The sequence below is a fragment of the Notothenia rossii genome, assembly GCF_949606895.1.
Source record: "Notothenia rossii genome assembly, chromosome: 8".
In the NCBI taxonomy this organism is placed as follows: domain Eukaryota; kingdom Metazoa; phylum Chordata; class Actinopteri; order Perciformes; family Nototheniidae; genus Notothenia; species Notothenia rossii.
The window spans coordinates 68,776,829-68,804,351 of record NC_136906.1 but is presented as its reverse complement, the minus strand read 5'-3'; the positions used below and the strand labels follow the sequence as shown (position 1 = coordinate 68,804,351).

General features: G+C 38.5%; 3 protein-coding genes across 7 annotated transcripts in view; 2 read left to right on the top strand and 1 right to left on the bottom strand.

Moving 5' to 3' along the window:
- The window catches only part of mthfd1l (methylenetetrahydrofolate dehydrogenase (NADP+ dependent) 1 like), a 36,860-nt gene extending 25,433 nt beyond the window's left edge, over positions 1-11,427 (bottom strand). Inside the window, exons 1-17 of the mRNA XM_079644106.1 lie at positions 10,776-11,427; positions 9,634-9,718; positions 9,305-9,355; positions 9,135-9,188; positions 8,240-8,364; positions 7,438-7,538; positions 5,584-5,720; positions 4,930-5,041; positions 4,732-4,787; positions 4,534-4,631; positions 4,206-4,379; positions 3,827-3,963; positions 3,341-3,387; positions 2,678-2,785; positions 2,292-2,366; positions 1,591-1,693; positions 170-246 (exon numbers count right to left, since the gene is read on the bottom strand). Of these exons, the coding sequence (XP_079500232.1) occupies positions 170-246; positions 1,591-1,693; positions 2,292-2,366; positions 2,678-2,785; positions 3,341-3,387; positions 3,827-3,963; positions 4,206-4,379; positions 4,534-4,631; positions 4,732-4,787; positions 4,930-5,041; positions 5,584-5,720; positions 7,438-7,538; positions 8,240-8,364; positions 9,135-9,188; positions 9,305-9,355; positions 9,634-9,718; positions 10,776-11,011 (1,776 nt within the window). The 5' untranslated portion in view covers positions 11,012-11,427. The remainder of the gene's footprint in view (positions 1-169; positions 247-1,590; positions 1,694-2,291; positions 2,367-2,677; positions 2,786-3,340; positions 3,388-3,826; positions 3,964-4,205; positions 4,380-4,533; positions 4,632-4,731; positions 4,788-4,929; positions 5,042-5,583; positions 5,721-7,437; positions 7,539-8,239; positions 8,365-9,134; positions 9,189-9,304; positions 9,356-9,633; positions 9,719-10,775) is intronic.
- Positions 11,428-12,075: 648 nt separating this feature from the next.
- On the top strand, positions 12,076-18,418 carry LOC307016254 (uncharacterized protein; the record flags this gene model as incomplete). Its single annotated transcript, XM_079645293.1, has 4 exons — positions 12,076-12,614; positions 13,712-14,613; positions 16,472-16,484; positions 17,479-18,418. Exons 2-4 carry the CDS (start codon positions 13,719-13,721, stop codon positions 18,416-18,418), a joined length of 1,848 nt encoding a protein of 615 aa, XP_079501419.1. The 5' UTR covers positions 12,076-12,614; positions 13,712-13,718.
- Positions 18,419-26,014: 7,596 nt separating this feature from the next.
- Positions 26,015-27,523, top strand: part of utrn (utrophin) — a gene marked incomplete at its 3' end in the record, with an annotated part of 168,395 nt that continues 166,886 nt past the window's right edge. For all 5 annotated transcript variants that reach the window (XM_079647050.1, XM_079647051.1, XM_079647053.1 and 2 more), the window contains exon 1: positions 26,015-26,430. The remainder of the gene's footprint in view (positions 26,431-27,523) is intronic.

The window sequence follows — 27,523 nt, the reverse complement described above, 5'->3', positions numbered from 1 at the left end:
TCAGGTTTTGAAAGACATTTATACATGTTATTTAGTGGAGTGGATGGCTGCCAGCAGTGTTTGACAACATGTAATGACAATAAGCATCTTCTTGTATTTTTCTATAAAAATTCAAAAAGCGTCTTGTATTCAGAAGAATGAAGATTGTGAAGGCATGAATGCCGCATACCTCCCTGGCCTGTCCTTTTTCGGTGCTCGCCTGTCCGACTGTGATCTTCCTCAAGAAACGGTCATTTGTGTCAAGAACTGGAAAATGAAAAACATAAAAGAGAGGTTAGTTACGTGCAACATTTGTCATTGAAATCCAAGGCATTGTTTAAGAAAACATCAGTGACAGTTCTCAAAGTAGTAAACTTGATCTCAGACCCTAAAATTGTATGTTTTAACAGCCTAAGAATGTATTTCCCCAAATGTTGTTAAATGAACTCAAAGGCACATCCACAGTCTTGCACACACAGACATGATAACTTTAAAGAAGACAGATTCTTATTGGTAATGGTGAGTAAGTGATGACACGTTAAAAGTGCTTGGGATTTGCTTCTTGAAGTTTCTTCGCTCAGCATTAAGCCTACCGTCTGATAGTGTGGTCAGATATTTGTGGCTATAATGTTTTTATAATGAACCGGGAAACCACAATCCTCATGTTGGTTTGATGTAATGGAAGGGAGAGTGAAAAAACATGGTTTGTTACATGAACGAATAGACACACAGACACACCCGTGTAACAACGGGTTGTAAATCTGTTTTTAATCTCCAGGGTTCGTCTTTTAAGAGTGCCCTCTGGAGCCACTGGAGTAAATACCACATCAGTCATAGCAGCACCCGGCTGGCTGCTCTCACTGACAACTTTAAACCAAACACAGCTACCACTGAGGTAACTATTCCCACTCCTGCCACACACTACACATTTATTACCCTGTGACTGATGACTGTGACGCTTTTACATTAGATGTGTGAAATCAATATGAACAAAAGGGCCATAAAGAGCCATCATTGTCAGTTTTCATTGACGAGAATAGCAACAAAGTGTGGAGAATATTCATTTTAAAAAAGTGCTCTCGCAAAGAAAATCTATTTTAATTCAAGAAAGCGTTTATGGACCATGAGATGTTGGTCAAGAAAATGGCAATTAGATTTGCATGATAGCCATACCGGTTGTTGTGTAGCAAGCATAGCCATTATTTTTATTTTCAGTTGGACTTTTAGATGTTGTTTTATTTACTCTTTATTAAGTTTTAGCACGACCATTTCACCCTCACTGGAAATTAGTCATTATGAAATAAAGCTTAAAATCTAATCTTCTGCATTTTCCTCCAAATCAAAACATCCCTTTTATTAGGAAATGTTCTTGCCTGTGTGCACGGCCAACAACATACAATGTCACCATTTAGTGAAACAGCAAGCTGCTTGTTTTGTTAATCATATCGTCAACTCAAACCACCATGTGATAAGAACAGTTGAGACTACATTAAGAAGCAAAAACAAATCCTGGTAAACATTTAACAGATACAACCCACTTAATGTTCTCAGTCATTGTTAGGGCAACCAGAGATAATGTAGAGAGGACATTCAGAATGTTCCTTTAGATACCTCTCTGCCAGGTGATCTTGGAGGGGTCAAGGTCAAGACGAACAAAGGTGCTGATTTCCTCGGGTGATAGAGACGCAGGATCTATTTTATTGATCCCTAGACGCTGGAATTAAAAGAGAGAAAGATTGGAGGATAATGCTTGGCTTCACAGACATGCATTTGATATTTCAGGATAATCAGCAGGACACAGCATCAACCCAAAATGTTTAATACAAATCCTAAATGACTACGAGTGAATCATCTTACTGTGAGGTTCAAAAGGTTCACTGGGAGTGCTATGTTTAAAAACACACACAACTCTTCATCCCTCACTCTGTCCATTAAGACCAATGAATATTTTATAGTCCTTTTAACTTCTCATTGCAGAGACTTTCATATAACAACAAACATTCCCATGCTCAAGCTTCACCCTCCTATCTCAATAACATGTGTCATATTCACCTTGTCTACTACGACCTTTTATTAAGGATTTTAGTATTGAAAGCTCAAAAACAGCTTATACTTGTAGACATATAGAAAGGAGCTTCAGCAGAGATTAACACACACTTGGATTTAAGGATGTGGTGGCGAAAAGAGGGTTTTTTAAGATAAGCTCACCGAGGACCCCTAGTGGACAAAACTGTTTTTTTAAAACAACAATGCTTTTGGCTTCTAATGATTGTTGACGCAAGTGATTCTGGCACTGCGGTGTTTGGACTCACCCTCAGCCTGGAGATTTGGATAGGGGAAAATCTTCTGGCTCCATTCACTGAAGGGACCAGTCTATTGAAGAGGGCCTTGGGGTATAAGAAAAACAATTTAAATACATGTATGTGTGTATATGCATAAAAACGTGTATCACAGCAAATACACAATCGCATCATTAGATTGGTAAACTGTTTCTGTAACACATGTTTGAGGCTTCCCTGTGACTACTCATTGATATACCAAGATACAAATATTGTAGTATTTACACTCAATATTTTAGAATAAGAAATTATTTCCACTCATAAATCACAGAATAACACAATAAGGTCAAAACAACAGTTTTACTTTGTTTGGTGGTATAAGAATAACGTGTTACTGGGTGACATCATCACATGGTCACCTTGTCTGTCTGCGTTGCTTCGTGCAGCATCCTGGCATCGATGGCTGCTGCCACCAGGTTGTTGGCTGCTGTGATGGCATGAATGTCACCAGTCAGATGGAGGTTGAACTGAAGGGATAGAAGAGGAACAACAAGCCAAAAAAAAGAGAGGAATAGAGATGACGGGATTAGACTCAAGAGATCAAAACACTATCGATGTAATGTAGAAGTACACATTGTTGGTTGAGACAAGTTGAGATAAAACAAGGATGAGGTTATGATGCTGAAATCAAACCATTAGTATCACATGATTAATGTTGCTTCATACAGACATTAGGTCTTTACAAATATTATGGCAAATGTTATCTCATTTTGGCAGCAGCCCCTTGATTTAAATGGAAACAAAACATTGAAGTAGTGAGGAGTAGGAGTGGTAGAAAATATAAATCTTTAAAAAGCCAGTGTTTTGTTAGGAGAAAAGGAGGCTACCTTCTTGCAGGCTGCAGCTTAAAAATCAGACTCCATTCCTCTCACCCCTTCCTGCTTCACAGACAGTGATTTAGTCACAGTCAATATTATGCTACAGCTCCAGGGTGTAAAGTAGTTTGAATCCCTGCATGTCTTAGGCCTTTGAAGCCAGCATTAGTCCTGCTAGGGAGCAATGAGAGTGTCTGTGTGTCTTACCTCCTCCATAGGAATGACCTGGGCATATCCCCCTCCTGCAGCTCCCCCTAGGCACAAAGAAGAGGTAGCACAGTCAGAGGCTGACAAACAGGGACACACAAAGGAGGAATGCTGAGTGGTGGACTTTGAGTGAACTACTCCACCCCTGTACAAAATGTACCCCTGTACAAAATGCTAGCCTCCCGCTGACAAAGATAGCTTATCTAGCACACAGTGATACCGCTGGAGACATTCCTCGCTGCTGGTTTGGGCGCCAGTCTGTGGCCTTTTCCAAATCCCACTAAATGTATTCGAATCGGAAGAAAAACAGAAATTGCATTCCAAAACATGCAAAACAACTTTTTAATAATTATCTACAGAATAAGAGACTACTGCGTCGTATTTCCATGAGGTCAAGGGAAAGAGCACAGAGGACAAAGTATTATTTTCAGCCAGAATGTTTCTTTAACAATTAACCTAAGGACCCATGAAGTATTAATTGCTGACCTTTAACCCCAAAGGTGGGTCCTTGGGATGGTTGTCGGAGACAGGCGAAGGAGTTGAGCTGAAGGTGGGCAGACAGGGCCTGGACTAGGCCGATGGTCACCGTGCTTTTACCTTCGCCCAGTGGGGTGGGAGTGATACTAGACAAAAGGAAATTACAAAACAGTTTAACATCATAAATATTCAGTTTGCAGCCAAATAAATGAGAAAATGGTTTAAGAAAGCAGGGATAGATTAAGCGATGGCCTTTGTTCCCTCGTTGAGAACAAGCAAGGCTCACTTATTTTAAAGTCACACATTTAAACAATTAGGAAAACTTAACAAATATGATAATTATGATAGTTACGGAAAGGAATTTAGATGAAAAATAAGTCACACACACCCAGCAACCAGTACATATTTCCCATCAGGCTGTTTGTGGAGGCGGTCTAACAGGGAGAGACGGACCTTAGCTTTGCTCCTGCCATAGGCTTCAAGCTCTTCTGGCAGCAAACCAATCTCCTCAGCCAGCTGGTCCACTGGCTTTGGAGTCTGAGCTCTGGAAATCGCTATGTCACTGACAAACAAAGGAAGCATTACATGTCATTTATTTATATTGTAAGCTTAGTGTATGTCTCTAAGATGCAACTTAGAGACCTACGAAGAGTATAACACGAGAAAAGGATCCTTTGTCCAGATAGATGTGGTTACATTCCTCACAGACGGTATACCTTGGTACAGGGGTCAGGGGCTGCAGTTTGAGGCTGTGTAGATGCCAGGGTTGGTACTGCTGCTCCTGCACCCACCGACTGCAACTACGCACCACATTCTAGTAAAAAAAAAGGAGACACAGAGGGGTAGGTAGGAAGTTAAAGAAGAATAGAGTAGGTCGATTGGGAGAGAAAGGAGACCAAAACGAAAAGACGCACCTGTGTTCTGTAGGCGGCTGTGAGGTATCCTATCCCAGTCTGGATGGCATGTTCATCTAAAACAGAAAAAACTGTAATGTAATGTTGTGTAAGGCTGCATCAAATATTACAAAACGTCAAAGCTTAATTTTTTTACGATGATATTTAAATGAAATGTCATACTATATTATCATGACTATCGTAATATGTTAACAATACCTGTCTCTAGGGTGGGCTCACAGCGGATTAGAGCAGCTCCCGGTTTAACCCAGGCGGGTGGGACTTCCATATTCCCTGCTCCGAACAGAACCACAGCATCAGCCTGCATCACCTAGGAAATATGGAGAGGAAAGGCATTTAGATGAAGAAAAGAGAGGAAAGTGAAACATTTACAGAAAATAAAAAACTTCAAGCAAGAAAAGCAAACGTTTAAGTAAATAATATTGTTGAGTTCGGACAATTGAAGAGTATTTTATGTCTAGTTCAGGCATTATCCCTTTTAAGACAAGTTAACCCTAACGTGTGACTAATCATATTAACAAAAGGCTTTCAACTAGCAAAACAGTTACATCTATAACTGATCACATTTAATAGCATTGCATTTTATAAAGCAGAGACTGACTGCAGCTGGTGCAACTGAATAATGACAAAACATATTTGGAACATCAGAAGGCTTTTCATTTATTAAGCCATGCCTTAACAGAGCTTTTTTTAAGCCAATGACACGTAAAACACTATTAAAAGAACAAACGGAAAACTAAAAATATCAAGCAGACAACGAAAACTACTGGAGATGAGTGATTCAAACTCCAGTCATAAAAAATGTAGTGTTTAAAAAAAAAAGGAATCTCAAAAACACACATAAACACACACCTGTCTTTGTAAGTTATTGGAGCTCCAATGACTCTTGAGAACTACCATTCCACTTCTTTCAATCAGGCACTGCAGGGACACCCCAAGGGGTCCTTCCCCGCCAACCAGCAGCACAGTTTTCATTTCCAAAGAAGCATCTGCAGAAATGTAATATTAGGACATAATCTTCTGTGATCATTAAGTAACTGCACATAAGCTACTAAACTGTCAACATTGTCCACATTTCCATTATCTAGAACAGGGGTCGGCAACCTTTTTGATATGAAGTGCCATTTTAAAAACAAATTGTTATCAGCGTGCCAACGATCGAGAATTATCAACGGGGGGGTGGTGAGGAGCTTGACGCTCGTCAACTATCAGCAGGAGGGGGCGGGAGCCTCGCTGCGGGGAAGAAGTGTGTGGACCTGTCAGCGCAACTTACATGATGCCGAATTTAACACATTTAAATAATTGGTTTAAACGGCATAATAATAAGGACGATCGTCCGTTCTGTGATTCTCCAGAGCACACATGTTATGATATTAGGGTCATGCAGAGTGAGATGAGATCGCTGTCCCTTTAAGAGAGAGAGAGAGAGAGAGAGAGAGAGAGAGAGAGAGAGGGGTGTGGCTTGTGCATGTGTGTGTGTGGATGGTAGAGCGACAGTGAGGGAACGTGTGTATGTTTCTGGAAGTGAAACGGGAAAGCAGAAAAACAGAGGTCTGTGATGTATTTTGTGAAACAGAAGAACAGCTAAATAAATGCAACGGCCTCCCAAGAAGAGCTCGCCTCTCTCTAAAGTGGGTTATTGAACCTGAAGCTTGTTGCTTCTGCCCTCCTCGACTACGGTCTGGGAGCCGACAGGAAAGTTCAACACACAGATGGCCAGTCCGCCCCCTTTGTAGCATATTATTTCGAGAACAGATGAACAGATCGCCACTGGGCTTTCAACTAAAGACACAGCCACGCAAAACCTGCAGCATTTGTACAGCTCCTTATGGGTACTGCAATTAGTGAAGTGCTTTCCTCCGTGGTGAAACGATCAGCACTGCACCACGGAGGAAAGCGGCAGAAAGTCACCTGGAGATAAAGAGAGCGGGGCTGCGTTGCGTGCATGGCTTCCTTCTGCAGGTAGACACGCTCTGGCGGCGGTCTCGTTCAGGATCCGAAAATACAATTTAAATATTTTGCACACTTATTCCACTTATTCCTAGTGTGCCACTGGTTACGGTGCCGCGTGCCAATGCTGGCACGCGTGCCAGGGGTTGCCGACCCCTGATCTAGAAGTATTACAGCCAGATGCAGACAAACAAGACACAATTCTTTACTTTCAATACATCTGTGTTGCAACACTTTTTCACATGTCAGTAAATCTCTACTTTTTGTGTCATGGACTCTTAGAATAACAGGGACCCCTGAACTTTGACCCGTACCCTTTGAACCCCAGGGCGAATCTTAAATTAGTCCCAAACTCAGCAGTTATTCTGATCAGTCAGCATTTTTTATTGTGTCCGAATGGTAAAACTGTTATTGTACTGAAGTTTAAGATGCCCATATAGTTCCTCAACATGCATTGTAATAACAGTGGGTATTTGAGCTTAATTTTCTTCCTGAAGTTGAGACATTTTCACGTGGGAAGCTGTTTTAAATTCAGGCATGCTAGCTACAGTGTTACTCTTACTGGAACATTTAAATAAAATAGAGTCATTGATAGTGTTATTTGAAAAAACCTATACTTTTCCTGCCGTAACAAGGGACAGTAAGCTACGGTAACAGCACTCAAACTTACACTCTCTTTACTTTGATTAACTACACCTGCATTTTGCATGCATTGACGACTCCGAATAGAGTCCCCGTAGAAGGAAATGTATTTACCATGTTTCTCCAGCAGATCCAGCACAGCGCTGGCTATGGGCGGCACAAAGCCTTTGCTCAGGTCTCCTCGCACCAGACGACCAATGTTTAAATCGGATATCCTATAAGAAAAAAAATGGATATTAATATAATATCTAAATAAATACATCACTCTTTTCTCTGGAGTCACTTTTTTTGTCAAGTGATATGGATGATATTTTGACCTACATTCAGAAAAATGTGATACAGCTGATGCACATGTCAGTTCATTAGAAATCAATAAAACACTGGAGAGTAAAATATTAAACAAAGTAGCTTCCCGGGTAAAGTTAAATATCACATGAGTTTCTCATAGGACAACCTCACTTACTTTACAGACGAGCTTTTCATAATTAGACCTTGGTTGAACAAGTTCTCTTTCATTTGTGATAATGAAAAAGGGTGCGTTGCACATTTTCTTAACCACTTGGCTGTTGAAGTCACACATTTTGCATTTAGATTTAGCGAGTCTTAATTCTGTGCAGCCCTTTCTGATTTAGTGTACCATGTGAGTAAATGCATTTGTCTCTGATAGGACATAGAAACCTGCAAAGCTGATACCTGGCTGACTACGACATAAAATGTCCAATGCAGACATGAAATAACATGTCAGGCCATTTTCAAAGGGAATACAAACAATCATAAGTCATCTAAGTTAAGTACCGTTTAACAGCATGTGCCATTTATCAAATATATGCTCTTCACTGTTATGTCTCTCTTTGGGACAGAAAAAAAAACCGCAGTTTTAAATTCAATGATCCCATTTGGTTAGTGCCGTTTTTACCCGTCTACGTCCTTCTCAGGTTTGAGTGTGTTCAACACTCGAGTGGTGAGGGAAGCAGGGGGGAGGTGGAGGTAGACTCCGTGCACCCTGGGGTCTTCATTCAGCTTCAAAACCTCCTCAACTATCTACACGCATTCACACAAAGACAAAATACACACAACAGAAGATGTGAAACAAGTCACATTTGCAACAGTAACGGTATGACTACTGTCTCTAGGGTTTAAAAAAGGCCTTCACACCTCAAGGTAAAGTTTTTGAAACCTAATGATCTTAATCTAACACATTTTATTTGAATAAAGAAGTGATTCAAAACATGCGACGAGGCGAATCATTAAACTCAATATCAAATGTAAGGCCAGTGCTTTTGACTGAGCATACACAGTGATTTCTGAGGGAGTAATAGTGTGACAGAGGGGAAGATTTTTGAAACAGAGGAAAGATATGTGAAAGTGGAGCAGAGGATCAGTAGAGCCCTTTGGGCCAGGGATTGTAATGTAAATCCATTCTCTCTCAGCTGAAACCTCCAAGCTATTCACAGAGGTTTATCCTTTCTCTATGCCTCATGCATTGACTAAAACCTGGTTAAAGAGAGTAAAACTTAGATGCTGAAAAAACTATGAAGTGAAAGAAGAAATGAAAACTGAACCCCAAAGAGTGACAAAGTATATAAGGAAATCAGGGATTAGTCTTTCAACAGAGTTGCATCAAAGCTTATGTTAGGCACCGATTACCTTGATGCGCTTCACACAACCACCATGATCACATGCTACACAGACAAACATCCAGGAGATGCTAAATCAAGCACTGACTTGCTGAAAATAAGGGGTTAGGAAGAGTTTTTCTAGTTTTAGGCATGTAGGGAAATTAACCAAATGCCTGAGTCAGCTTCACTTACATCATCTTCACTGCACTCCTTTGCCAGACAAATCTGGGTGATGTTTAGTCCAATCTGCGGGCAAAGAGACAAGGAAAGGGTGAACACTTGAATTATTATTATAATGTTGATTTGTTTAAAAGACAAAGTTCTTAAAATTCCTTAAGAGTAACAGCAAGAGAGGACTTTACCCTTACTGCCATTTTCTTATTGATTTCCAACAAGCCGTCAACTTCACCTGCCTTTGAAATGAAAAGAGCACACTGAGAAAAACACACACAGACCTGATAACACAGGCATCTTCAATGGCTTCAGTAAAAAGAGGCCAACTTTAGGTCAACGGTCAATTAAGACAGAGCTAACACTCACACAACAAAACTCCAAAGCCAATCGGCTTTAGACTAGATCATATTTCAAGGCAACCTTCCACAAAATTATAACTTGTATATGTCCTTACGCAGTCTTGCGTTCTACATTGACAAATACAAATTATATATATTATTTTTTGTTGTTACAATACCTGTATAATGGCTAAAAGGGGTTGAATTCCTGGGTTTCTTCTCTGCAGGGCCAACATTGCCTCCTTGGTGCTCTGAACCACTTCCCTGTGAAAGAAAATGAATTTAGCAATCTGCATTAATCCATTAAGGCTACACACAGGATTGTAAGATTAATTAAATCACAAACATTAGATCAAAGACATTTTTCTGTTCAACATTTGGGGAAAGGTTATCCTAGACAAAAAAGTGTATTGTTTCTAACTTTTCTGCTTGTTGGCTAACTGGAAGGAATAATGAAACACTACATTATTCCTCATATGCTCTCACTTACCCTATTCAAATGAAACAATTATCCTCCTAGTGAAACTCCTTTAAACTTGCCTAGATCCAAAGTTTTGAATTTACCAAAAACACTGAGCTCAAGTGGACAAAAATAGTTTGATATTTACAAATATAAAACAGTAACTCAAATAAAAAACATTGGAAAGAGTGTGGCTTGGCTATATTAGCTACTGTTGAAGGAATACAACATCTACTAAGAACAAAACAAAGGAAATATTGAAATCTGTCAAATAATAAAATAATAGAATAAAAAAAACCTTAGGTGGAAGTTGCATCCATTGGCCGCCTTACTACACGTGATACGGTGTGTGTTATAGTGAACAGTTAACCCACTGACCTACATGTTGTCAAAACGTCAACATCGCCCTAGTCGTATCAATGAATGTACTGTTAAATACGATATCATGTAGTTGTAAAATACATATTTTGTCACCATCAAGTACGATACAACTTGCATGAAAAACTATGCAAAGAAGCAGTGGTGATGTTGTAAATCAAATGTAATAGTAAAAGTATTCAGCTCGACCTATTTTTTAACCCATGGGAAGGTAGTGAGGTTTACTGCTTATAAATACAGTCACATTTTGGCCTCGTGAGTTTTTGGCAACAACAAAGAAAAGTTACATCAGCTTTTTGGAGTCTCTCTGATATCTGACATCGCACGTGATTAACTGACTACTAACCATGAGCATCACACGCCGGCGGACCGGAAGTACATCACTTAGGAAAAACACCTACATTACTTATTTTAGGTTAACAAATATAACATTAATACAGTTATTTGTGGACCCTTATTCCAATGTAAACACTACTTCCTCACCTCAAGGAACTGTCGCATTCAAACCCATCATCATTTTGGGACAGTTTCTCGAAGTTGACGGATAGTCTCGGGTTGGTTCCCCCGCTGCTGGTAGCGCTTGCGGTCCGGAGGATCATCCGGCTGTTAGCAGGACCAACCGGGGGGCATCTCCGCGTAAAGCCGCTCACCCTGCTTCCTGAACGGGCTGGGTGTATCCGAAGGCTGCCACACGCACTACGAATCATAGACAACTTCATGGCTATTTCTTCAAGTATTTTTTCCCCGTGTCGTTTAAAGTTTGCTCTGTGTGAGTCTTGCGGTGGTCAGCAAGGGATTCAACCTATGGGAGGAACAAAAAAAGTCTGCAACGGGGTCCTGATGGAGACACGTCGTCTCCAGGGAGAGTGGGAGTTTTGATACTCGACATGCTTGAACAACCCACACTTTTTGAAAAAAGCACAAAAACGTGACGCACTCATTATGACTGAATATTCAGCACCATTTAAAGGATTTCGTTAGGACATTATTCACCACTGTGTGTGGTTTAATACTCGCGTTCAACGTATGGGCATTTTCTGTGTTTGTTCATGGTATTCACTTTACACCAACACAGCAACAGTTGGACAGTGTCAGCGTGAAACGATGTAAACAGAATGTTGGGAGCTATGGTTGAGAGTTAGCCCACCCTTCTCTTGTTGATATTTTTGCTCTTTACTTTTAATAAACAACATTCACGTTGTTTAGTCAAATATAGGAAGTGTTCGTCTCTATTTTCTCAAAACTTCTACAATGTAATCATTTAAAAGTAAACCTCATAACTTAAGAAGTATTTGTCTTCCCCGTCGAAACGTTATTATTAAAGTTATCGATCAGAATGTTTTGGTGTAAGGTCTGTATTTTGCCATTAATAGAGCTATCAAATTTCCGAGGAACACTTGAAAGCAGCATCCTCAGAAGAAGGGATGTGGTCTCGGTTACGAGCGTGAGCGTTCACGTGCTATATGATATTTACAAGTGAGAGGCGAAGTCAGGTCCATTATACATCCATGGTTTATAGACTATGTTTATGTAAGACTACTTAGTAAACAATAGGATGAGCAATAGGCTTGGAGTAAATGTTATTAAAGTTTAACAAATATTTCAATAAAAATGAATTAGATATATTTGTGTAAAAATAAAATAAAGTTATTCCAAATAGAATTAATGCTAAAGTGATCTCATGTCAGACATATGAGATCACTTTAGCATTAATTAACTGCACACTGTTGGATGACTTTACAGCCTCAACTTTAATGAACATTGACAGGCCAATCAACACACAAACCCTCACACATCAAGTGCCTAACTGTGGAAGTAATATGGGCGTGGCTACATCTTGAGATTAGTGGACCTCAAAACGGTACGCTATTAGCCTTGCACCGTGACGGCAGTTCGAGAAACAAAGTTGGTGATTGACACCTGTCTTGGGCTACGCTCAAGATTATCTAACAATTCCGATTAATTAGAATAAAGATACAAATTGAAATAGGCACTTCCCTGGTTCATACACACCAGCTGCTCGCGCCTCTTCCCACGCGATTGAAGCTTCTGACATGCAGCGTCACTGCAAAGGCCAAACCGATTGAAACCAACCGGGCTCCATTCCTTAAATCACGTCATCACAGGCGCATGGCGTGGCGCAATCCATCCCTCAACAAAATCACGGTTGAATACCAGTTCTGGCTCCAAAGACTGCAGCTGTAGGGCCCTGCTTGTTCCTGAGCAGTCGACTTCCCAACTGTAGGATGGTGTTGTGACACCACGGCCACCTTACATTAATAGACACACTTTGATATCTGTGTGAACAGCGGAGCACATCAGGTAAGGAGCTTTTATTTTAAACCTTCACTCCTGCATTACATTGACAACACCTTTGACAAGCAACAGGGCGAAATTGTAGGACATGTGTCACCTTTTATACCTGGTTTGTGTTGTTTTTGTTTGTTTGTAGCCTTTATTTAACCAGGTTAAAATCCCATTGAGATCAACGATCTCTTTTTCAAGGGAGACCTGCAAATTGTTGAAGTCTTTCATGAAATGTGCCTGAGATACATGGGTTGATAGATACTTGACAAAATACAGTCGTGGCGTAATGTTAACATAATGCTGTTAAAATGACTTTGCTTAGCTATAATATTGCTTGTAACTGGTACCATTAATGTATTATACAGTGTTAACTGTATAGGTACCAACAGCAACAGTATGTGTATATATAGCCAATTTTTCAGGATTATTGAGCTACAGTAATGGGTTATAAAATAATGACCAGGCACACTCTTGTCAAGATTATGTGTTCATACATTTTAATACTTTATCCACTATATTTAAAAAATGTTAAGGACTTAGCTGAAACTGGTTAAAGACAACCATAAGATAAGTAAAGAGTTCCTGAAGTTTGAGAAAGTTTTGGTCGAGAAGCCTTTTAGACTTCCTTGTAATGATGTCCTACCTGTTGTCTTTTTTCAAATGGGAAATATTTTTATTTTAGAGTAGAGCCAGGGTAGGCCTATATCTGCTACATCTGATTGCTTAGTAAGATTATAAATCAAAAATGAATGTCTCGATAAAGAGTCAGACACATCACAAGTTAAAATAACTAGTTTGGTGAGGAGCAACACCTTTGACTATCCTTTGAAGAACCTGTTAGGCCGGTGTGTGATGGCTGATGGAAGAAAGAATGGCTTCTTAACAGGTAAGACAGCTTAAATGAGAATGGGTGTGTTTGAACTTATGTTTTTAGTTTGGACCTTAAATGTTATCTGTGTCGCTATTTTGCATTTTGTTTTATCAAACCATCTATGGTAAACACATTCCAATGGCTGTGAATTAGATATGTTTTGTTGTTTCCTCTTCATCAATGTGTTTTAGAAGACGAAAGATAACCAGCCAGAAAAACATTATGACATGTGTATTTACAGCCCAACCATGAGGGACAGACTGAGCAACCTGCAGGAAATGTCCAGCGAACCTGTGGAGCAGATGGAGTATGCCGAGTCCACTGTCTCCGAGGCCTTCAGTACCGTGGACCTGGAGGAGGAGTTGCCACATGAGGCCGTGGTGTTTGACAACAGCCCGGCTCTGGATGAGGTTTTTTCCAGTTCGCAGGACATCCACAGAGAGGTCCAGCTCATCCGACTGGATATCAAAAGGCTTCGCGAGCATAACTCCCGCATGGTCGGTGGTGTCACCACCATGAGCACTATCAAAAGGAACTCCAACGCAATTGGTGCTGACATAAAGTCTCGAGCTGAGGAGGTGCTGGCACGCCTGCAGGTCATGGACGGCAAGGCAAAAAAGCTTGAAGAAGAATTTGGCTCAAATTCCGCCGTAACACGAATTGCGAGAACCCAGTATGCCAGCCTCAGCAATGGTTTCCGCGACACCATGTTTGACTATAATGAGGCTGAGATGAGCCATCGAGAAAACTGTAAAGCCCAGATCCAGAGGCAAATGGAGATAGTGGGACGCGAGGTGACAGGAGAGGAAGTGGAGGAGATGATCGAGAAAGGTCAGTTACACATCTTTAATGACAACATTATGGCTGAAGGTAAAACGGCTCGATCAGCTCTGTCCCAGATTGAGAAACGCCACCAAGAGTTGATTGATCTGGAGTCACGTATCCAAGGCATCCATGAGATTTTCCTGGACATTGCCATGCTGGTTGAGGAGCAGGGCCCCATGCTGAATGCCATCCAAACCAATGTGCAGAAGACCGATGAAAGCATACAGGAGGCACTCGTTAAACTCGGCAGGGCCCAACGTCACGACAAAAACAACCCCTTTAAAAAGATGTTTTGCAGCTGTTTCCCCTGTGTCGACTAATGACTAGTACAGTACAAACATGGGTAGAGTGATTTCGAAATTACATTGCTGTCCAGACAAGGAAAAGTGGGGAATTTTAAGAACATTTTCTGTATGTTTCAATTGTACAAACTTCAATATTGATAAAGGTTAAAACTATTGTGAGATTTAAAGACAAGGGTAACCTAACCTAACCTAACCTAACCTAACCTAACCTAACCTAACCTAACCTAACCTAACCTAACCTAACCTAACCTAACCTAACCTAACCTAACCTAACCTAACCTAACCTAACCTAACCTAACCTAACCTAACCTAACCTAACCTCTAATGTTTTTGTGAAATGTTTGAGACAGGTATCTCAAATCCAAATTCATTCCCCTATGATGCAGGTGTCATGCAGACCTCGAGCAAGTGGTATTTGAAAATGTTGTTTATGTTTTGAATGTCTGCTGAGTTTCCACATGTGAGGGATTTATCATAATGCAATGACTGCAACACGTAAATTCATTTATGCAATTGTTTCTGAGATTATATTGTATAGTGTCTTATGAAGCCTTTTAGGTCATTAAATGTGTCAATTCATCTCAATTCACTGGTAAAAATTGCTATTCTTGACTTACGGCTGAAATAAATTTGACTTGATTTTTGATTAAATTGTTAATATATTCCGCATTCTTTTCTTATATAAATCATAATATTGGGTCAAAAGAAATCAGCCTTTTTGTGATTACCATTTAGCATTACACTCCTCCCCATCTCCCATTACTGTCTTATCTTTACAGTTTCCTTTAAACACCGGTTGGCCTACATTACAGCAGCCTTATGTATTGTCAGTCGCAATGTTATGTACCTGGATCTTTTACTTTACACTGCTGTTTTATGATTGTATGTATGATAATACCTTTTTTCTGTGGTGTCATATATTACATAAATAGTTATATTAAAAGTTGGTTTGAGTTTGGCTTTATTCTTGTTTAAACATGAAATTAACCTGTGTGCTTAAGTATTAACATCTGAATGTTCTCTAAACCTTTGAGTAAAAGTACTTATATAATTGTGTTATATGTATTATGTTATTCAAATATGATCACTAATCCTTTTTTTGCATTTAATGTTACGTTGGAGCACATTTTAACTCCATATCTTATGTACTGTTGGACAGTTTAATTTTAAAGTATAATATTATAATAATTCATCAAATGTTTTGTTTGTATAATCTTAGCCTGTAAAGTACTGTAAATAGTAATAGAGTTCCCTGAGTTTTAGTAGTAGAAGTATAAACTAGCATAACAATTAAATACTGTATGTAAAGTTAAAGTACTTGAAAATTGCACGTAAGTTCAGTACTTGAGTAAATGTAGTTAGTTTCCACTACTGCAATTATAAACCCTAGCATGTACAAGGTTCAGGAAATAGGCCTGAGCCTTTTGAATCATCTAGACACACACACACACACACACACACACACACACACACACACACACACACACACAGGTGTCCTTTACAAACTTATGGCAGCTAGCATTGCATTAGCCCAGTGGTGCACTATCATATATTTAAGTATAGCTTCAGATATCCAGAATAACTTTTTCATGAACACACTGAATGTTAGTGAATCCCTTCGCTTCCTGAAGTGAACAGTCAATTAACCAAATAGAAAAATGCGTCTTCCTTCAAGGAAGTATTGAGTGTTGCAGTAGGAGTGCCCATGTTGGTCACCTGAGGAGGGGCGTCAGTCACAGACATGCTTAACACAAAGCGACCAGACAACTTCCTTTCTCAGAATAAAAGATGCATTGCCCAGGCACCTTGGAACAAATTAATCAGCAAAATACACTTTGAAGGAAATTACTTGCTTCCTGTTTTTGTGGAAGCCACTCACAAGAGGTAAGAAAGTTTGAATTGACAGCATTTTGGGGGGTTTTATATGTAGCAAAGCATCTGGAGACCAGTAGATTAACTGGACATACAGAAAGATGGGATTAATTTAATGGACATAAAGAAGACAATATATAATAAACATTTTCACACATTGTGACAATAAATGTGATTTTCTTCAATTGTTTTACTATTGTGACATGGGGAAATTGATCTTATTCAGTCTATTGACAGAATGAGACTACGAAAGAATACAAGACCCACCATTTTGAAAGGTTTTGCAACATGCAGTTTACAAACAGTTTTTACTGAGATACTTCTAAAACATATATCGTCTAACAATATTTTCTGTCTAACCCCACTTTCAATGGAAATATCTGCTTTTCAACAAGACAGTGCCTTCCTTGTTCCTGGTTTTAAAGTGCTTTGAGCTGTCACTGCTGTCATTGTTGTAAGTTGTTAAAGTAGAAAATACTGCAGAGAAACTGACCCATTATTGTTGGAGTAGTTATATATATAACCCTGACAGGTTAGCTCTGTATGTGGTTTAGTTTCCCTGGGTAAATTAAATATGAACCTATTCATGTTGTCATCAGGGTACTCAATGTTAAATATTTCCTTTAATGTTCACATTGTATGAATCGAAGGTTATACCAATACGAGTATGCTTAAGTATGTCAAACCTGAAACTTTTTTTCAGTACACAGTATTACTATCCACATATTCCCTAAATAAATACAAAAAAATTCAAAATAAAGGAAAACTCAAATTACAAACGCCAAGAAATAAGATAGACAATACCAACAAATGCAGTCAAAGCCACATTTTGAACTGAGTTGACAGGAACTATAGGCACTTATAAATGTTTAACCATGTGATCGATAATTAGACCTATGATTAGAAATCTTATCTATGGAATTGTATTTTCAACACAAAAGTACACCAGAACCAAAGCGAGACTCTTGATAGACACTTCAGATAAAAAAAATGTAATGTAATGTAGACTTGAAATTATCAACATATGTTTTTGCATGGGTCTCTCAGGCAGGATGCTGGACATGCTGGAGAGGCTGCAGACCATCAGTGAGGGGCAGGAGGACGACGAGTCAGACTGCTACGAACCTGAGTACGATGTAGACAAGGTGACTCTGTCTCAAGAGGCAGTGGTGTTTGAGAACTCCTCTGACATTGACAACATCCTGGGGGAGGCCCACTCAATAAGAAAGGATATCTCCCTGCTCCAATTGGAGATACAGCGTCTGAGCACCCACAATGAACGCTTTGGCACCACTGTGCGGCGTCTCACCTTGCTCAAAAAGGACTCTGACTCCATCGCTAGGGGGATCCAGCAACGTGGGGAGGGCCTGTATGTCTGCCTTCAGGCTCTAGATAAGAAGAGCAGACGGCTGGAGGAGAAAAAGGGTCCAAATGCTGCTGTGAGCCGCATTTCCCGAGCTCAGTATGACACACTGACCCGTGCCTTCCATGATGCCATGAGTGATTACAATAAGGCGGAAGAGATGCAGAGGTACACATGTCGGGGGAGGATTCAGAGGCAGGCCTCTATAATGGGGACTGAAATCACTGATGACCAGCTGGATTTGATGGTGGACAAAGGTGGTGAGGGATGGGCTGAGCTGTCCCAGAGCCTGGAGATCCAAAGTGCACGCTCGTCCCGCTCGGCGATGTCTGACATCGAAGGCCGACACAAGGAGCTGGTGGAGCTGGAGGTCCGGCTGAAGGAGGTCCATTCACTGTTCCTGCAAATGGCCGTGCTGGTGGAGGAGCAGGGGTCCATGGTTAATAACATTGAGGCAAATGTGTGTTGCACTCAGGAATACGTTAACAAAATCAACGTTAACATGAAGACGGCCCTAAAGTACAAGAAGAAGAATCCTTTTCAGCAATGTTGTCCCTGTCTACCTTGTTGGGGACACAACTAAACTCTTTAGGGCTTATTTTTACTTTATGTCATTATATTAATTACTTAAAAGTTGAATAAACATTTACCTGTGTAAAAGGTTATGGACAGTTGAAAAAGAACGTTTGTACATTTTAAAAGGATGTTATTTGAATTGAAATGTTTAAGCTTACAGACGCAAAATAAATAATGTTATAGTAAATCAAAAGTTTGTTGTCTTTGGAAGAAGATCAACAGTAAGTTGGTTACGGGGATAAAAAGTACAATTGTTTTGATGTTGAAGAATTGGGTTCATGAGAGCTCGTGGTATTAAGGATAGAGAGCGATAAAATGTGTCTAAAACAGACATTAAATAAAGACGTATGAGAAAAGTTGAAATACTAAAAAGGATGAGAGATGTTTCATATTGCTGACAAAAACGCAAGTTTGGCACGAATGATAATTTGACGTGGTTGGTCATGAGAGACAGCATGGGGAAAACCAGGTATGCACAAATACTTTAAATACAGTGAGTTCACATGCAGATTGTAAACACCGGAAATGGCCCTATATAGTAAAGCAAAGAGAAAATAAAACCATGTGGCTCTCCCAAATTATCCATAAACCTATCTGTTGACATTTTTGATTTCAGAAAAGATGTGACTTATATTTGAGCCCATGACATAACTGAATCTATTTTCTGATTTTAAAATTGTATTGATAGTTTTTAATTACATTATATGTCAAACTGTAAGCTCCTAAAAGAAGGTAAATTATGCAGTCACATTTGTGTGTTTAGGGCTGAATCAGTCCACTCATGTACTTGGCCTTTTTCTTAGTGGAATAACCGGCAAATCTTACATTGTCCAATTTAATTTGCTTGGGGCAAAACGCCACTGGGCTCTTGTTTGCGGGTCATTCTACAGAAAGGGTGGAAGTACTGTCACTTACTTTTGCAGACACCAAAATACATGACGTTGACCTAATACTCACATTCATTATATATGTTGAATAAATAGAGATTGTTTTTGCAATGGTACTAAATAAAAAATAAATAAATTGCAATTTATTTAAAATGCCAAGTTCAAGGAACTGCCTTGTCACTTTGATCATACATGGAATGGAATACTTTTTTTTTTTTCCATAAATAAATCTAATTTATATTTACATAACATTACATACATTAAATATAACACTGAAATGGTAAAAAAAACGCGAATAATCATCAATAATATCAAATAAATGTCAGTCACCCAAAATTACGTCATTGGTGTTACTGCTACACAAAACGCTTTTATTTTGAAATAATGTACTGTCTCATAAGTGCCTCCTGTAAGAAGAGATCATTTGAGGCAGTGCAGTGGACAAAGACATAAGGAAAGTCAGATACTTCTTACTTTGTTTGTTAAAGATGTCATTTTATCTTCAAATGTTACGTGCGTCTTTCAAGTCTGTCATTAGTGTTACTAATTTCATAGCCCTAGGGGTGAAAATTTGAATGGGAAAATGTATTGTATTGAAGAGTTAAACAATTTTGATATTGACTGAAGCCATATTTGGTCTGACACATGGCAGCCATGTTGTTAAAATGGTAGTGTTTTCTCCAAATTGTCACTGGTGTTACCGTCACTGGTGTTAGTCTTCTTCCTGGGAACACGTAACACCAGTGACATTCTTATACAAATAAGCTTTGTATAATGTATAAAAATAATAAAAATAATAAAAAATACTTTAAGCTCTACTTGTTGTGGATTCATCAAGTTAAGAGTTAGTTATTGCTATTTAACTGGTTTTAGATGTGTTTAGAAGGAATATATTTCAGCAGATTTGTATCACCCAGATTCCACCTTTTCTGTAGAATGGCTTCTTCTTGGTGCTCTGTACTATGTTCAATAATAGGCCCAGATTAATTTGATAACAACAAATATGAGACATAATAATAGTTATGGCTATCAGCTGAGATAATAAAGGTTCTAAAGTTGGATGTTGTAAAAGCATGCTTAATTGTTTTTTTGTATCATTCTGACTCACTGAAACGGTTTTAGTAGAACCCAGTTAAAGAGTTGTGTCTTATTTGAAGTCAAAATACCGTCAAACTATGTGCAATATACTTTATGTGCAATATATACTTTATATACATATGCCATCTTTAATAACTGTAATATATACCGGGCTGCTAAATCCTAAGAACTGCTACAGGATTTGATTTGTAGATTTGATTTGTTTTTGATCTGTATTTTTGAAAATTATGTAACTTTTTTTGTTTTTTTATCTTTTTTTAGCATATTGTTTATTGTTTATTATATTATAACTTAGTACTTTTTTAGCATATTGTTGTGTTGTTTGTTTATTATATTGTAACTTAATACTTTAACGCATTTCAGATATGCAACACTAAGCTGTCTGTGGCTCTTTCCTGCTGCTGCAAATTTCCCCTCTGTGGGACTAATAAAGGAATTCTGATTCTGATTCTGATTCTGATAATATCTGGTATTGGTCACATGGAAGCTACTGAAAAAAAGATCTTCTGTTAAAATATGTTTGCATAATTTCCACTAATGAGCATGGAGGTATTTAAAGCAACATTGGTTCCCTAAGTGAAACCTGGGTTAATAGGAGGAAGACGTTTCTGGATCAAAAGTGAAACACAACAGTAGGAAAGAAGTGGAGTAATTGACTACGTGGTCTATAGGCTAGCACTGTTTGGTTGTTTATTTAACTTCGACATAATTGTACTTATTGGATTCAGTCGTAACACGCAAAGAATATAGTTATTACAGTTGTCAGATAAGTGTAGTTGAGTAAAAAGTATAATATTTGTCTCTTAAATTGCAACGGAGAGGAGACGGATCGAGTCTGAGTATAGTGAGTATTATTACGACTTATTAGCTTGAGTTGGTGACTTGAAACCTTTTCTAAGTTAGTCTCTTACTGGGAGGACAAACGGCAAAATAATGCTTTGCTTGTAAGGCTGCGTTCGAATTATTTTTATAAATCAGTGTTTCAACATATGACATGAACACGTACTCCAGTAGACCTATGCCATTCCTAAAGTTAGCACTACAGCTAGCTGCTAACACTGCGCTAGCATAATGGCTAGCAACTATGGCTATCCCCGTGACGCATTGTTCATATGTGAGTATATTGTTATAATGGTGTTCATTGCTAGCGCGTCGATTCTGAGGATGAAACACAACAATCATACAATGTGGATATCTGTTCCTCTTCTTCCTGGTGTTTTTCAAGTAGAAAAGTGTCAGAACGCGGTGTAGACACCAGGATGGCCGAGTGGTTAAGGCGTTGGACTTAAGATCCAATGGACATATGTCCGCGTGGGTTCGAACCCCACTCCTGGTAGATGTTTTGTTGTTGTTTCTGACAATTACCTAAAAACAAGAACAATGTCTCCGAAAAAGAGCATTCATAATAGAATACAGAAGTAAGCGGCTTATACTAATAAAGCCAGAAATCTAGGTGTAGTGATGTACTCAGACCTGAATTTCAACAGCCAAATTACAACAGTCATTAGTTCTGCTTATTATCACCTGAAGAATATATCGAGGATTAAAAAAATAATGTCACAACAGGACTTAGAAAAGCTTGTCCATGCTTTTATTTTCAGTAGACTCGACTACTGCAATAGTGTATTCACAGGGCTGATCCATCAGAAAACTGCAGCTGATTCAGAACGCTGCTGCACGTGTCCTCACTAACACTAAAAGAGTGGATCAAATCAGTCCGGTTCTGAAATCTCTACATTGGCTTCCAGTCGGCCAAATAATTTAAAGTACTATTGCTAGTTTTTAAATCATTACATGGTTTAGGACCAAAGTATATTGTTGAACTCCTACATAATTACGAGCCATCAAGGTGCCTCAGTTTTTCTGGGACCGGTCTGCTATCGGTTCCGAGAGTAACAACAAAACATGGAGAGGCAGCATTTCTGTTATGCCCCGACACTCTGGAACAAACTACCCAAATCATGCACGTCCGCAGAAACGCTTACTATTTTAAAATCGAGACTAAAAACATATCTCTTTGCCGCTGCTTTTAATTGAGATGATCATATTCGAACTACAGTATGCCTTTTAAACATGTATTGTATACCTGTGGTGTTTATTTTTTATTATTTTTGCTTTGTAATGCCTGTTGTAAAATGCCATTAACACATAATATGTTTTTACTGTATTTATTCCTAAAAAGTATTTTAATTTGTTTTGTAAAGCACTTTGAATTGTCGCCTATAGAAAAGTGTTATATAAATAAACTTGCCTTGCCTATACATATGTCGAAGTCATTAACTGAAATTTGAGTTATTTTAGCAGATATGAGAAAAGTAAATACACTGGCTTAAAAGTGTATATATTATTGGTAACTGGATTAATGTGAAAACAATGGAAAATAAATGTCCTCTGTAAGACTTGTGTAACTAATTATTACATATCTACTGTGATCAAATAATGCAATTTAACATCCCTCCAGTCCTTCAAAACAGCGTTTGGAGACTCACACAGTCCCGGAGTCAGCAGCCTTTGTAAACATGTTTTAATAAAATAACCTTAACACAGGTAAATACACTGCTGATGCTCTACTACACATTATGAAATTAAATAAATAATTACTTGCCAGGCACTGAAACTGTCTGAGGGTGTGCAGCCCTTTAAAAGCACGACACAACAGTTAAAATGAGTTCTACACTAATGGTTATATATATAAGATTAACCACGTTAATAACCATTCGTAAACTTTGATAGCTTCCGTTGTTTACACGATGCACGCTAAAGATGCGGGTGTCAGACAACAGAGAGTTTGTAACGTTATTATTATTAACAGTTTACATGAGTTATACACTTATAGTTGTATCATACAATACTGTATCAAGACTCACCATGTTCATAACGACTTGTAAACTTTGATATCGTCCGTTGTTTGCCGGAAAAAAAGTCAGCAAAACAAAACTAGCTGCAACATTGCCTTCTAAGCTTAAACATTTCTTCGCCGTGATTGGTCAAATGTTGTACCAATGTTGGAGCCAGGAACATAATTGGACAACAAATGTTCGAGCTCGCACGCTAATTGACCAATATTCTCAACATTTTAGAGATTGCACAGCCGATCTGGCGGCAGCGGTGGTGTCCGCATAAATGTATGTATTTTCTCGTTTATCCGTCCAGATTAATGTTGTCTTTAAGTAGCATTTTCATCTTTTCGACAGAAGAGGGCAGTCTAATCCTTTATTTTAGTCGTTCGGCTTTGGTCCATCTCTGGCTTATTGAAGGCCTGCACATTTTCACCCTATAATTTCACAGTAAGGGCGATGCCTTGGACTCATGGATACCTAGTCATCTTCAACTGCCAAAGGAAACGCTTCTCAAAACACATCTGTAACTCTTTCAAAGTCTTATTCAGAAGTTTGTCACATATTCACATGGATGCAAGAAGATAGGACTGAAATTAGCGTTTTGAAGCTTCCTTGAAATTCATTAATATAGGTATTGTGTGCTGCAGTGTAAACAAGCACAATACATGTTACATATGTGTATGTAGCAGTTCTGTGACACATTCAATATAACATGTGCATAAGGCATTTGCCTATACTGGAGCTTTGATACTGTAGAAGTTTTTTATTTTACTTATCAGTTAAAATATTGTTTCAGTTAACCATAAGTGAGTATTCGCACATGTCCCCTGTCTCACTCATACTCACCACCTACAAAAAGGGCTGTCACTTGATAGGTGTTTGAGGCCCTATAAGTGGGCACTAATGAATGAACTTGAGCTTCTTCTTTGGGGATGTGAGAAAGCATCAACAACAGATCCCTGATAACTGAGAATAGGGAGGAGGAAGGATGAGCGCTTAAGATGTACGATCAATATATCTGCATCCACAAACCTCAGGGACGCTTTCCAAATGTAATTTCCCTCAGGTACTGGAAACACATCATGCAGTATAATAAAATGAAACCATAGATAAGAGATGAGAGCATGTGTGGTAATGTTAAAGGCTTTTGTTGTTCTTATGGTTGGGATTGTTACTGGATTGTTTTTATTATACTTTTATCTGTACATGTTAAGTGTTAAATGGTCTGCTCTTTTTGGTTTTTAATATGCACTTCAAGTGGAAGATGCTATCTGAATAAAGATTTGTATATTTAGTGAACTGTTTAACGTTTTGCATGAAATCATTCTAGTATTTCAATTTCTTGCCACCTTATTTTATAGTTCACCACATTGAGGAAGGGAACATTGTACTTTAGAATTAATCTGAGTATACCATTTAGTTGCTTTTCAGAATAATCATTTACATAACACATGATCAATTATAGATTAAACTAACCAATAGTGTAAAAATTAGTTCAAATTAACTCAGCCATGTAACAGCATTTGAATGAAGCTGCTTATATGTTATCATATCAGTAATATGAATCTGATTCTGATATTATTATTATTACTAATCAAATATCATGTAATTATACTGACAAAATACATTTTAAAGTTTTTTGTATTTTACTGACAATACCACACACACTTTTACTTCAGTAGGATTTTGAATAAAAGGAATTCCATCATCGTTTTTTCACTGTCAAATTGCTATTTTTATTTCTGTATACCTTTTTTCGACCACTGCACTAGTCATCATTCTTTTGATTAAAGTAATCTGTGTCACATTACACATAAATGTAAGAAATATATTGGGTAAATGGCTTGTATAAATAGTTGTGGAAAGCCTCGCCCCTTGGCCTACTAAACATTCCAGTTTTTATTCCACAGTTAAAGTTTCTTGTAAAGTGTTGTGTCTCCCAGTGGGAATCACTGGTTTCGCTGGGGTTACGTCACGTGACGCCCACCGCGCCATGTTTCCATCTCCGCGTCAGGAAAAACTTTTTGAGCCCGAGGGAAAACCTCAAGACCACCGTCAACCACCCGGAGTGAACAAAGAGGTTCTGGTTAAAATCTTCAAAATAAAAGCGAGAAACGAAACATTTAGCTTTCTAATGTCAAACTGAGAGATCATGTAATTTCAATATATTACTGATCTTTAATTCATAATTCATGTCATATGTATTTAGGAAATGTTGTACATGTAATGTAAGGGGTAGCAGGGCATCTTTAGCTTGAAGCCACAGTAGTTTATTTAAAATGAGGAAAATATACACAATAGTAAATACTATAAATATACAGAGACGAAGGACACCATTTCATCAACAGTTGTGTAACTGATGGAAAATCACAATTACAAATGCGAGAAACATCCAGGTAAGCAGACACAATAAATTAGAAGGTAAAATACACTTAAGACTGAAATATAGATGGAAGCAATACACTTTTAACTACCTATTTATTATAAACACCTAGAATGTTCACATAGTCAATAGTGTCTACATTTTCTGAATGATATTTCACTATAAAACAGATCTAAATAATATATATTTATGAAATTACATTCGGAATATTTAAAAAAAAATTGGTCTATTCTTTCAGCAAGGATCTACTTTAAATAAAAAAAATGTTGTAGAAGATCAGAAACAAGATTAAATGCTGGTATGTTCAGTCTCTTTTACTTTGAAGGACCCGTTGCAGCATTTTCGGTATGTCTAGCTAACTCTGGAGCTTGACGTTGGTGTTAGAGGCAGGGAGAAAGAGTCAAGTAAGCAACAGGAATAAAGTTGTGGGACCTGAGTCCACCGTACCGCGGCGTTCACCCGTGAAACGTAATAACCATCTCTCCGTTTCCAAGAGTCAGCCTGCCGTGTGCTTTAAACACTAAGGCAGTTTGCTGCGGTGCAAACAGGCGTCTCTGAAAGCTTTTTTTAAACACATTGTGGAGACTGGGTGCGCTCGAGGACGGTTCATTTTAGTTAGCTTGGTAGTTAAGAAGAGTGCCTCTCTCTGAGTTGCAAATGCCTTAAATGAATTGGATATGCGTTTTCGAATGTTCAACTTTTCCACTACACTTTACATTGTTTGTGTGTCCATACGTCTATGGTCCATACTCTACACGTTTGGGACTTGTTGTGAGGGAGCACGTCTCCTGACTCCTTGGTGACAGCAGAGGTGAGGGAGATTTTTATCCATGATGTTTGTTAACATGTAACATTAACAGTCATTGAATAAACGCATTATCTCGGTTATTTTGCATTTTGAAGTCAGACGGTGGAACTGTAAAACGTTAAAAAAAAACGTCAAACAATAACTTTCTCCCATACTTTACACGTAGCTAGCTGTTAGGGTACATTGCAACCAGTTTGAAAAGTTAAGCTCTAAATACCAGTCATACCTTGGAGATAAACATTAACTACAGCAAGGCCATAATAGATTTGGAAGTTCCTTTTTGTGTTTTCTTTTAGCAGTATCATGGTGTTAAGTCTTGTCGGGAAGGTGTTTATCACGTCAGGTTAACACAATACACAAAGTTACTTAAAATGTATTGTTATTAAGCCAAGCCATTGACACTGCTTTTGTTGAAATCAATCTAGAAAGTACTGAACTACCCTTCAAATGTAAACTCTCTGTTGTATCCTTTCAGTTGTTTGCCACTGATGTCAAAACTACTCCTCTCCCAGTGAGAGGAACCGAAATTGTAAAGACACCAGCTACACAAATGTGTGTGTCCCTTCCTTGAGCTTACAGTTGTTATTTTTGGGTCTTGCATCATCCCTCAATAACTGTAACTCACCAAGTACTGCCTGATAAAACAGGCACATGCACTCCTTTCATGGTAAAAGCAAACTATTTTAGGAGTGGACATGGTTGAGTTTAAAATGAAAGGATAACAGCCTGAATTAAAACAGACCACAAGCATTACACCTAAGCAGATCTCTAAATCTGCAACAAGATGCAGAAAAATAAGTGCATTAACAGCTGACCTATTAATTTTAGTCACATTTTAACATTAGGAGATTATTACAGATGGTGTTTCATTTGCAGCTTGTGAAAGTTAAGCACCCACCATAGTGGTCATTATGAAACTGATAGAAAACACAGGAACATTTGCCAATATTTGCACATGACAAGTCATCCACATTGTATAATATTTCATTAATCCCCTAAAGGAAACACTTATCTCTTGAGCCCATGACTTGAGATTCACCACTTTCAAGAAGCAGTCAAGGGTTCCCTTTTCTGGAAAACTAACTAACAAACGAAC